Source organism: Hyla sarda, chromosome 4 (genome assembly GCF_029499605.1).
Source record: "Hyla sarda isolate aHylSar1 chromosome 4, aHylSar1.hap1, whole genome shotgun sequence".
Classification (NCBI taxonomy): Eukaryota; Metazoa; Chordata; class Amphibia; order Anura; family Hylidae; genus Hyla; species Hyla sarda.
This window is the reverse complement of record NC_079192.1, coordinates 35,167,654-35,180,085: the sequence shown is the minus strand read 5'-3', so window position 1 is coordinate 35,180,085 and position 12,432 is coordinate 35,167,654. Positions and strand designations below refer to the sequence as shown.

General features: G+C 45.9%; 1 protein-coding gene across 6 annotated transcripts in view; it reads right to left on the bottom strand.

The window, feature by feature from the left end:
- LOC130367768 (potassium channel subfamily T member 2-like) overlaps window positions 1-12,432 on the bottom strand; it is a 333,948-nt gene that overhangs the window by 33,605 nt on the left and 287,911 nt on the right. For 5 of the 6 annotated variants that reach the window (XM_056570514.1, XM_056570518.1, XM_056570519.1 and 2 more), the window contains 2 exons: window positions 11,041-11,152; window positions 10,824-10,925 (listed from right to left, as the gene is read on the bottom strand). In XM_056570514.1, the coding sequence (XP_056426489.1) occupies window positions 10,824-10,925; window positions 11,041-11,152 (214 nt within the window). The remainder of the gene's footprint in view (window positions 1-10,823; window positions 10,926-11,040; window positions 11,153-12,432) is intronic. The other variant, XM_056570517.1, reaches the window with a different exon arrangement.

The following is a 12,432-nucleotide window of genomic DNA, read 5'->3' as shown; positions in this document are numbered from 1 at the left end:
TTATATGGAGTAATAGGAGGAGATATAGGAGAGGTTATATGGAGTAATAGGAGGAGATATAGGAGAGGTTATATGGAGTAATAGGAGGAGATATAGGGAGGTTACATGGAGTAATAGGAGATACAGGAGAGGTTATATGGAGTAATAGGAGGAGATATAGGGAGGTTATATGGAGTAATAGGAGTAGATATAGGGAGGTTATATGGAGTAATAGGAGGATATATAGGAGAGGTTATATGGAGTAATAGGAGGATATGTTAGGAGAGGTTATATGGAGTAATAGGAGTAGATATAGGGAGGTTATATGGAGTAATAGGAGGAGATATATGAAAGGTTATATGAAGTAATAGGAGGAGATATAGGAGAGGTTATATGAAGTAATAGGAGGAGATATAGGAGAGGTTATAAGGAGTAATAGGAGGAGATATAGGGGAGGTTATATGGAGTAATAGGAGGAGATATATGAGAGGTTATATGGAGTAATAGGAGGAGATATAGGAGAGGTTATATGGAGTAATAGGAGGAGATATAGGAGAGGTTATATGGAGTAATAGGAGGAGATGTAGGGAGGTTATATGGAGTAATAGGAGGAGATTTGGAGAAGTTATATGGAGTAATAGGAGGAGATATAGGGAGGTTATATGGAGTAATAGGAGGAGATATAGGAAGTTATATGGAGTAATAGGAGGAGATATAGGGAGGTTATATGGAGTAATAGGAGGAGATATAGGGAGGTTAAATGGAGTAATAGGAGGAGATATAGGGAGGTTATATGGAGTAATAGGAGGAGATATAGGAGAGGTTATATGGAGTAATAGGAGGAGATATAGGAGAGGTTATATGGAGTAATAGGAGGAGATATAGGAGAGGTTATATGGAGTAATAGGAGGAGATATAGGAGAGGTTATATGGAGTAATAGGAGGAGATATAAGGAGGTTATATGAAGTAATAGGAGGAGATATAGGAGAGGTTATATGGAGTAATAGGAGGAGATATAGGGGAGGTTATATGGAGTAATAGGAGGAGATATAGGGAGGTTATATGGAGTAATAGGAGGAGATATAGGGAGGTTATATGGGGTAATAGGAGGAGATATAGGAGAGGTTATATGGAGTAATAGGAGGAGATATAGGAGAGGTTATATAGAGTAATAAGAGGATATATAGGGAGGTTATATAGAGTAATAGGAGGAGATATAGGGGAGGTTATATGGAGTAATAGGAGGAGATATAGGAGAGGTTATATAGAGTAATAGGAGGAGATATAGGAGAGGTTATATGGAGTAATAGGAGGAGATATAGGAGAGGTTATATAGAGTAATAGGAGGAGATATAGGGAGGTTATATGGAGTAATAGGAGGAGATGTAGGAGAGGTTATATGGAGTAATAGGAGGAGATATAGGAGAGGTAATATGGAGTAATAGGAGGAGATATAGGGAGGTTATATGGAGTAATAGGAGGAGATATAGGAGAGGTTATATGGAGTAATAGGAGGAGATATAGGAGAGGTTATATGGAGTAATAGGAGGAGATATAGGGAGGTTATATGGAGTAATAGGAGGAGATATAGGGGAGGTTATATGGAGTAATAGGAGGAGATATAGGGAGGTTATATGGAGTAATAGGAGGAGATATAGGGAGGTTATATGGAGTAAAAAGAGGAGATATAGGGAGGATATATGGAGTAATAGGAGGAGTTATAGGAGAGGTTATATGGAGTAATAGGAGGAGTTATAGGAGAGGTTATATGGAGTAATAGGAGGAGATATAGGGAGGTTATGTGGTGTACCGGTACTGCATCTTATACGGTACCTATGTATCTGTGGGTCCCCATAGCCAAAGTGCCTAGGACGTAGGGATCCCTGTGATGTAGTTTACCCCTTGTCGCCTCTATTCCAGCTCATAGACCAGTAATTTATGTAAAGGTAATGTAAATAGGGTAATATATATGTAAATAAATGGTTAATTACCTGTTCCATAGCGTTGCAGGACCTGCCGGTCACGTGACTAGGTAAACTCTATAGTATTCTGCTTAAGGACCTTTGGAGGCCCTGTGACGTAAGCAATCCCATTACTCTCTGTAATGGTGAATGACAGATGTTCGGACCAATCGGATTCGCCCCGCCCCCAGCCCATATAAGGGAGCGGCGGCCATGTTTTCTCTCTCTTGTTCCTGTACTCCTGACGTGGAAAGACCTGTACAGCAACTAACGCAGTGAGTTAGGCCCGAGCCTTGCGGCAACGGCCGGATCATTCAAAATATAGAGTGTATCAATTCCCAGAAACTCTGCAGCATCACCGGACCTAATAATACCCCTAAATCCGGGCGAATCTGCAAATATCTACCCTAAATTCATAGACTTTATAAACAGCTCAAGGTCCGCAACAACTGTCAGTCACTAAGCAATATAAGGACTGTTTGTACGAGACTGTTACTGTGCCTTGGATGTATCGCAAGCACTTAAGTAAAGTTGTTCAAGTTCAAGTTCAATCTCCTTGTGGACCTTCAGTCATTTCATGCACCTATCGTTACTGGGAAGGGCAGCGATAGGCTGGAGCATTGTCTCAGCATACCAGCCCTCAGCCTGGCTTCACAAACTTAATATTAACCCCTCATATACCGATATGATACCACCACTACCATACACCCCCCAAGGGCTACCACAAAGCCTTTTTGGCGTTGCACGAACATGATTCGGGTGTGTGCCTACTATTGCCTCTAGTGAAAGTGTACTCCCCCCCAAGAAGTGAACTTTATTAATGTACTGTGATTTATACTCCAGATCAAGGGGTTGCGCACACGGTGCTGTGTGGAGGAAGTGCGCATGTAAAGTAAGGGGGGAGGCGAACAGTACAGCGGAGCTACAAGTTAGCGCGGGTCATTACGGCGCACCTGATCCAGAGACTCCGCCCACCGAAGCTCTCGGTGCCGCCGCGGCCATTTTGTCAGAGCCTAGTGCCAGAAACCAACAAAGAGAGACAGCTCAGTGCGGGAAAAGGCGCAAAGTGCAATAACGGGCTGGAAGCTGTGAGGAACCGGAACAGTACGGGACTCTGAGACATCAGATTGACGAATTGAAGCCCCGCATAGAGTCACTTCAGCTGCCGATCAACGCACTCAAATTTCAATTAAAGGTTGTTGAGTTTCAGGTCACCGCTCTCAAATTTGAAATCTACGCTCTCAAGTTCCAGATGAAAGAACAACTGCATATTTCTTGGGGACCTAGGAATTCAAGATCTATTTAAAGGGCCAGCATACTAAATACAGAGATGACAGAACCTGCAACCCCCACAGTCCCCGCCTGAACAGCAAGGGGGCAATACTCCAGTGGCCCCACCAATGGGGTCTCCACCCCAAGCCAGAAGAATGTTGCCGCCTTCACCAACGCTCTCGACCTCACAAGGACGTGCTCTGCCTGTGATACCAGCAAGACCTCCAGCACAGGCGGAACAGGACCCAACCAGTCCACCTTCAGTCTCTCCCTGTGTGTTGGGAGCCCCAGTCGCTGCACCTGTCTTCTTGGGGAATTCTGTGCTTCCCACCTACAATGGTGACCCTTTTACATTAAAAGACTTTAAAGAAAAATTCTACAGCCTCTTTGCATTTTATGCACTTCCCCCTCATCAACAGGTACAACTGCTTCTGGGACAACTCCAGGGACCCGCCTTGGAAGAACTTCCCACCTGGCCAGCGGCTGATAAGGCCACAGTGCGACAGATTTTTGAAGGACTCTCTCAAGTGTTTGAATCTCATTCTCCCTCGGAGGTACACCAGAAGCCAGGTGAGACCCTCCGAGCATATGCAGTGGCTTTGTAGAGCGCATTAAAGGCGGTAAAGAAGTTGGACGGCATCACGCCCGATCAGGGCAACTGAGTACTGATGGACCGTTTTATAGAAGGGGCGCTAAACAAATGGGACAAGGCCCAACTTAGGATGCTGGCAGTGCAAAATCCCGACATGGTTTCCCAGCTTTTAAGAGACTTGCGGTTAAAGTAATAGAGTCGGGACCTCAGACAGAGGAGATTAGTGTCCCCGCTGCTGAATCTCCGGGGTCCGCGCCCCAGCCGCCTGTCCCTTCTCAATCTGCTCCACCAACACCTTCTTCTAGTCCTTGGACAGCTGACTTACAAGACATTAAACAGGACATTGAACAGTTAGCCAAGGCCTTTAAAGAAATGATGGTACGGCTGAATCCTTCTAGACCTGCAACAACACCACCTAAGAAGGCTGACCCTCGCCCTGTTACTCCATCTAGTATTCCTCCTGTGAGACCACCTGGGAGTCAGAGACCCGTCTGTAGTTATTGTAACAAGAATGGACACTGGAAGAGCCAATGCTGGGCTTTAAACGGGCGTCCCCTGGGGTCAAGGACTGCACCCCCAGGAGTAGAGGCTGAAGGTCCAGAATCAACCAGCGACAAGAAGGGACTGTCTATGTATGTAGCTGCTTGTCCTTATGTATAGGTGATGATTGAAGGTGTCCAGTTGCAAGCTCTGATAGATACGGGGTCCCAGGTATCCACTATTCCACAGGGGGTTTTCTATAAGTACTGGGGCCCAGAAAGGTTGTGTGACCCTCAAGAAGCGGACTTCAGAGTAATTGCAGGGAACGGGAAACCAGTACCCAGGCATGAATATTATGAGGCACTGTTTTGATGATATTGTCTGTGCACTGCATGCATCTCTTCCTCACTTGTCACTCCCAGGCCGGCGAGCTGCCCAACACCACCTCAAAACCCTCCAAGCAGAACAGAAAATCGTAAATCATCATGGAGAAATCTGTCGAGTAAGGATTCAAGATATCCGAGCCGTTAGTCTACAGCCACAAACAGAGACAGTTATTTGGTGCCGTGCCCGACCCGGGTTGAAAAATCAAGATTACCAAGCGCTCTTGGAGCCCCTTCTGCTGGAAGATTGTCCCTTGGTGCGAGCTGCTAGAAGCCTAGTAACCGTACAGAGTGGGAAGGTCCCAGTGAGACTTATCAATCTCTCTCAAGTTGCTGTACATCTACCCAAGTACACCCCAGTGGCTACTTTACACCATCTAGACGTCCGAGATGTAGTCTCAAAGTCACAGGTGATCCAACAAGGACCTGACCAGAACCCTGCGGAACCTTGGTGGAACCAACTACAGATAGGAGACGAAGATACCCCCAAGGAATAGGTGGAAGGAGTCATCCAGGTGGCTAAGAAACATCAAGAAGCTTTCAACAAATTTCCCACAGACTTTGGCAGGACCACCATGATCAAACATAGGATTCTCACCGGAGACAATCCACCCATTAAAGAGAGGAATCGCCCTGTGGCTCCTGGGATGTATCAGATCATAAAAAAAAATGCTTGTGGAGATGAAAGAGGCCGATGTCATCCAGGAAAGCCAGAGTTCGTGGGCTGCACCTTTGGTCCTGGTGAAGAAAAAAGATGGCACCATCCGCTTTTGCATGGATTACCGGAAACTGACAAACATAACTCATAAGGATGCCTATCCTCTCACACGCATCGAAGAATCCTTGACTGCGTTGGGGTCTGCCGCCTACTTTTCCACACTGGATCTGACGAGCGGCTACTGGCAGGTGCCAATGGCAGAAGAGGACAGAGAGAAGACCGCATTTGTGACCCCCATGGGTCTCTTCGAGTTCAAAAGTATACCCTTTGGACTGTGCAATGCACCAGCTATGTTCCAACGCCTAATGGAGCGATGCTTGAGGCACCTTAACTTCCAGAGTGTTTTGTTGTATTTGGATGACGTCATAGTCTACTCTCGAACATATCAGGAACACCTGGATCACCTGAAAGAAGTTTTCCAAATTCTTATCCGACATGGACTCAAGTTTAAACCTTCCAAATGTCACTTGCTAAAGCCACAAGTGCACTACTTAGGTCATGTCGTCGGTGCTCAAGGAGTCCAGCCTGATCCAGACAAAGTGAGTGCTGTGAAAGAGTGGCCTACACCCAGGACGGTGCGAGACGTCCGAAGTTTCCTGGGGTTTGCTGGATATTACCAGCGTTTTATCCCTCATTTTGCTCAAATTGCTGGACCCTTGACCGAATTACTGAGAGGGACTGCCCAGAATAATTATAATGGGAGGCTTCCCATCCAGTGGGCCGAAGAACAAGAAGATGCCTTTCGAGCCCTGAAGTATCTCCTCACGGAACCCCCCATATTGGTGTATCCTGACTACAGCCTGCCGTTCCGTTTATACACAGACGCTAGCTTTGAAGGTCTGGGGGCGGTTTTATCTCAAGTGCAAGATGGCAAAGAAAGGGTGATTGCCTATGCCAGCTTCGAGGTGCTGAGAAGAATGATGCTAACTATAGCTCCTTCAAGCTGGAACTCCTGGCCCTGGTTTGGGCTATTACTGAGAAGTTCAAAGACCATCTGACTGCTACTCCCTTCACGGTCTACACTGATAACAACCTCTTGGCCCATTTGAACACTGCTAAGTTGGGAGCTCTTGAACAGCGTTGGGCCTCTCGGTTGGCCAACTATGATTTTAACATCAAGTACCACAGCGGAAAAACCAATGTTAATGCGGATGTACTTTCTCGCATGGCCCCGGGAGAAGCACCCCCTACTGAAGATGTGTGGGAAGATGTAGAAATGCCTCCCTTCTACCGAAGGTTCGTGAGCCAGAATGCTCTAACTGCCCAGGCGGGTGACGGACCTGAATCTCCCAAAGTCTCTGAAGATCTGTCCACCTGGAAGACACTTCAGGATGAGAGCAGAGTTATCGGGGACCTCCTCGACTATTGCCTCCACAAGAAGGTGCCTACTCGGGTGCGCAAGGCCCATGCAGACTTTGAATTGAAGCGGCTGTGGCGACAGAGAAATCGACTGTTCCTGCACAAGGGGTTGGTCTACTGAAATTCCCTGGACCCAGTCTCAAGAGACCGCATACACCAGATTGTGGTTCCCAGGAGGGATGCAGCCATGGTTCTGAATGCCTATCATGATCAATCCGGACACTTCGGGGTCCATAAGACGGAGATCACCGTCAGAAGGAGATTTTACTGGATTGGGATGCGGGGAGACATCGAGAAATGGTGTGCCGAGCGCTCCGTGTGCAACGTGATAAAGAACCCCCGGAGGGACGCAAGAGCCCCTTTGCATCCCATCTGTACAGAAAGACCGAATCAAATTGTTGCCTTGGACCATGTGAAGCTGGCCCCCTCTGGATCTGGCTATTGTCATGCTCTAACAATGGTGGATCATTATTCCAAGAGGGTGGTCGTGGTCCCCGTCAAGGATCTTACTGCCAAGACTGCTGCCCAACTCTTCTATCGACATTGGATCCTACCTCTGGGGTGTCCCGAATCGGTCCTCACGGATCGGGGAACTGCCTTTGAAGCCCGGTTGTTCCAGGAACTTTGCCGGTTGCATGATTGCAAGAAGCTCCGGACAACGGCCTACCATCCCCAAGGGAATGGGCTCTGCGAGAGGATCAATCAAGTGTTCATCCAGATGCTCAGAGCAGCCTCTGTCTCGAAGCACGAAGAGTGGCCTCAGCTGTTGCCTGAACTCCTGGAAATTTACAACAACACTGTTCACTGCTCTACGGGGTATACGCCCTTTTTCTTGATGATGGGCCGACACGGCCAATTGCCAAAGGATCGAACCTTCGGGCTACAGGCACCATTCAACAATTCTCCTCAGGCTTCCCAAGGTTGGGTGTCAGAGCATCGACGAATAATTGAGGAAGCCAAGGACATCGTTGAGAAGAAAATGGGTGAAGCTCATGAACGCCAGCAGAAAGATTATAATCGACATGCTTCGGCTCAGCCCTTGCAGCTTGGAGATAAAGTGTGGCTCAGAAAATTTCCTAGAACCCATAAATTGGACTCCCTGTGGGAAACGGAACCATACACCATTACTGCGGTTCCTTATCCTGAAACGGACGTGTATGAGATAGAAAAAGACGGGTTCGAGCCACAGGTGGTTCACCGGAATGGGATAAATGTGTGCCTGAAAGAAGATATGCTTGGCCTATCTCCTCCTACTCCTTCTGATCCTCCTGCTACTTCTACTCCACCTCCACCTAGGCCAATGAGAGAATATGTGCCGGGAGAGGGAATTCATCCCACTATGGACGTTCCTTTGTTCCCATCTCAGCAGCCCACCATGTATTGGGGCATACCATTCCCAGCTCCATCCAGTCAACTGACACTGGTCACACCACCCAGTCAGTTGCCAGTAGCTGTTGCCCCCTGTCAACCACCATTGGTTGCTATGCCTAACATCAGTCCTGCTCCAGTGACTGCTCCAGATATTGAGGCCACTACTCCATCTGTCTTAAGAGAACCCCTCAGTTCAACCGAAGACGTTGCTTCCGTTTCCAGCCCTCCAGCTGGTTTCTCTGGGACTGAAGTTCTTGAAGAATCCTCAAGTGAAGGAACTCTTGATGACTTGGAGGTGTTGTTGCAGCGGACTCAAAGGACTACACAGGGCAAACTACCCATAAGGTACCAGGACTCACATTTAGTACCTGCACACATAGTACCTTTGATAACCCACTTCAATGCCCTGCCAATCACTTTACAGGACCATAGATTACTCACTTAAATGTACTACCTCAAAAATTCTCTAGTACATAAATCTAAATAAATATCTCACTTAAAGAAAACACTTAAGGAATTGTAGCATATTGATACCCAATTCCTGCCACTGTTAGGTACACTTCTTCTTTTCTTTCATTGCGTGTGTGAGATGCTCTGCCTGGCCAGTAGGTGCTCTTGCAAATACAGAATTAAACACATAATCCTTAGAATAACCTACTAGGTTGTTTTGAAAGTGCTCTAGGGGTAAGTAGCGTGTAGTCGATAGACCATAGCAGCCACCCTTACTGTGACCTAGCTTCCAGCTAGCCAGTATACCTTTCGTGTACTAACTAACAGGTAACTTATAGTTACCTGTTAACTTATAGGCAAATAGAATGTGTGAGATAATATAAATTCCTAGTCAGCTTGAAGCTAACTGTATAGAAAGCTGTACTAATGTCTAGTTAGCCTTATGTATAGAAGTATGTGCTAATGTTCAGTTTAGCCTCATAAAAAGGTATAGAGAGCTAATAAAGTGTCTTAGGAGCTAGCAACTACATGTCAGATAACTACCTAATTGTCTAGTAAGCTTCAAAATGTATAATAAGTTTAATAAAGTTGTATAGGAAGCTAGAAACTTAAGTATAGATAGCTTCTTTAAATGTCTAGATAGCTTAAATGTCTAGATAGCATTATATGTCTAGATAGATTTCTAATTGTCTAATCCAGATACTAGGAAAGGTATCAAAAGAATGTAAATGTGTTTAGTCTACTTAGGATGTATAGCAAAGGTACAGATCATCCTGTTCTATAGCATCCTGTTCTAGTCCTAGTCCCTCTGTCTCAGGGGACAGACGTTGAGGCCGACTTATCATAAGTAAAGGGGTTTGTGGTGTCCCGGTGCCGCATCTTATACGGTACCTATGTATCTGTGGGTCCCCATAGCCAAAGTGCCTAGGACGTAGGGATCCCTGTGATGTAGTTTACCCCTTGTCGCCTCTATTCCAGCTCATAGACCAGTAATTTATGTAAAAGTAATGTAAATAGGGTAATATATATGTAAATAAATGGTTAATTACCAGTTCTATAGTGTTGCAAGACCTGCGGGTCACGTAACTAGGTAAACTGTATGGTATTCTGCTTAAGGACCTTTGGAGGCCCTGTGACGTAAGCAATCCCATTACTCTCTGTAATGGTGAATGACAGATGTTCGGACCAATCGGATTCGCCCCGCCCCCTGCCCATATAAGGGAGCGGCGGCCATGTTTTCTCTCTCTTGTTCCTGTACTCCTGACGTGGAAAGACCTGTACAGCAACTAACGCAGTGAGTTAGGCCCGAGCCTTGCGGCAACGGCCTGATCATTCAAAATATAGAGTGTATCAATTCCCAGACACTCTGCAGCATCACCGGACCTAATAATACCCCTAAATCCGAAAGGATCTGCAAATATCTACCCTAAATTCAGAGATTTTATAAACAGCTCAAGGTCCGCAACAACTGTCAGTCACTAAGCAATATAAGGACTGTTTGTACGAGACTGTTACTGTGCCTTGGATGTATCGCAAGCACTTAAGTAAAGTTGTTCAAGTTCAAGTTCAATCTCCTTGTGGACCTTCAGTCATTTCATGCACCTATCGTTACTGGGAAGGGCGGCGATAGGCCGGAGCACTGTCTCAGCATACCAGCCCTCAGCCTGGCGTCACGAACTATAGGGTTAATATTAACCCCTTTATATACCGATACCATACCACCACTACCATACACCCCCCAAGGGCTACCACATTATATGGAGTAATAGGAGGAGATATAGGAGGTTATATGGAGTAATAGGAGGAGATATAGGAGATGTTATATGGAGTAATAGGAGGAGATATAGGAGATGTTATATGGAGTAATAGGAGGAGATATAGGGGGTTATATGGAGTAATATGAGGAGATATAGGAGAGGTTATATGGAGTAATATGAGGAGATATAGGGGGGGTTATATGGAGTAATAGGAGGACATATAGGAGGTTATATGGAGTAATAGGAGGAGATATAGGGAGGTTATATGGAGTAATAGGAGGAGATATAGGGAGGTTATATGGAGTAATAGGAGGAGATAAAGGGAGGTTATATGGAGTAATAGGAGGAGATATAAGAGAGGTTATATGGAGTAATAGGAGGAGATATAGGAGGTTATATGGAGTAATAGGAGGAGATATAGGGAGGTTATATAGAGTAATATGAGGAGATATATAGAGGAGGATACAGTATACAGACACACCATGCTTTTCCTCCCTCACCTGGTATAGCAGGGTATCTAACATGCTGACACTGAAGACTTTCCCAGCAGCAAAGGGCAGTCTGAACATGAAGACCAGGTTAGATCCCCGTTCACGTTCCCTCTGTGAGAGGACAGAGCTTTGAGGGAGGGATTAGGAGAAGGAGAAGAAGACATAGGAAGATGACAGACATTAGAGAGACGGCAGACAGGTATGTGGCGAGTGTTGCGGCCTTTACCTTCTCCAGCTTAGACAGCACCACTGAATACTTGTCCTTGGCTTTGAACTGCATGAACCTCATGTTGGCCGGATGGGTCAGTTCTGTGATAATGTTTAGCCCGGGAAAGAGTCTGTAGGATGGAGAAACATTGGTCATGATCATGAACATAAGGCCAAGTTCAGACGGTGCAGATTTGAGGACTGTCAGCACTATATAGCACTGAGTGGGGACAGTAATACCCTATATAGGCCAGTGTCTCCCAACCAGGGCACCTCCAGCTGTTGCAATACTACAACTCCCAGCATGCCTGGACAGCCGAAGGCTGTCCGGGCATGCTGGGAGTTGTAGTTTTGCAACAGCTGGAGGCACCTCGGTTGGGAAACATTGGCCTATATAGAATCGGACAGTCCCCACTTAGTGCCATTTAGTGAGTGGGCAGTGGGAACTGCTGCTGTACTACATGGCTTGTAACAAGGAACAGAATGTAGGCATTATGGGGGAACATTTATAAAACGTGTGCAGAGGAAAAGTTGACCAGTTGCCCATAGCAACCAATCAGATCGCTTCATTCATCTTTAAAAAAAAAAAAAGGCCTCTGAAAAATTAAAGAAGCGATCTGATTGGTTGCTATGGGCAACAGCACTACTCCTCTACACAGTATTTTTTTAAATCACCCATATATGACTCTATACAAATAAAGTACTTTGTTCCATGGCCACTGTATAGCGCCATACAGGCAACACGTGGCACGCTATGCAGTCTAGTGCGCACTATGGGGAGGAATTTATCACTGTCTGTGTAAATAAAGTTCTTTTTTTCCACCATTTCCTGTGCGTACGTTCCCCCCCACACACACACACACATATGTATCTAAAATGGTCGCACCTCCTTCCTAAATAGCTAACTCACTTAGATCTTAGTATGTTTCGGAGTGAGTTCTGGGACTGGAGCCCCCCCCCCCCCCCCCCCAAAAAAAAAAAATTGCAACAATTTAAAATTGTCGCATTTGATACATCAGCTACCGACGTCAAAGTCACGGAAAATTTGGCTTAGTCCTAAGGAATTTTGATAAACTGAAAGCCGCAAAAGTTTTGTGAAAATTGCCGCATACGCTAAAATGAGCAATAAAATGTACACAAAAAAGCTGAGTAAATACAATGATAAATTCCCCCACCCAGGGACTTCGATAAAATAATGTAAAGGAGTACTCCAGCATTAGACTCTTTTTTTAACCAAATTATGCCCACGCTGCCGCCATTTAAGATTGAAAAAAGAAAAAAAAAACTCTCTGCTTTCCCCCCACTGCTCCCCTGGTGCCTCTGGTATCGCTACCCGTCCTTTGGTGTGAGCCTCTTTCTGGTGCAGGGGGTTGACATGTCAGGCTGCAGCCCAGTGAAGCACTGGGCACAG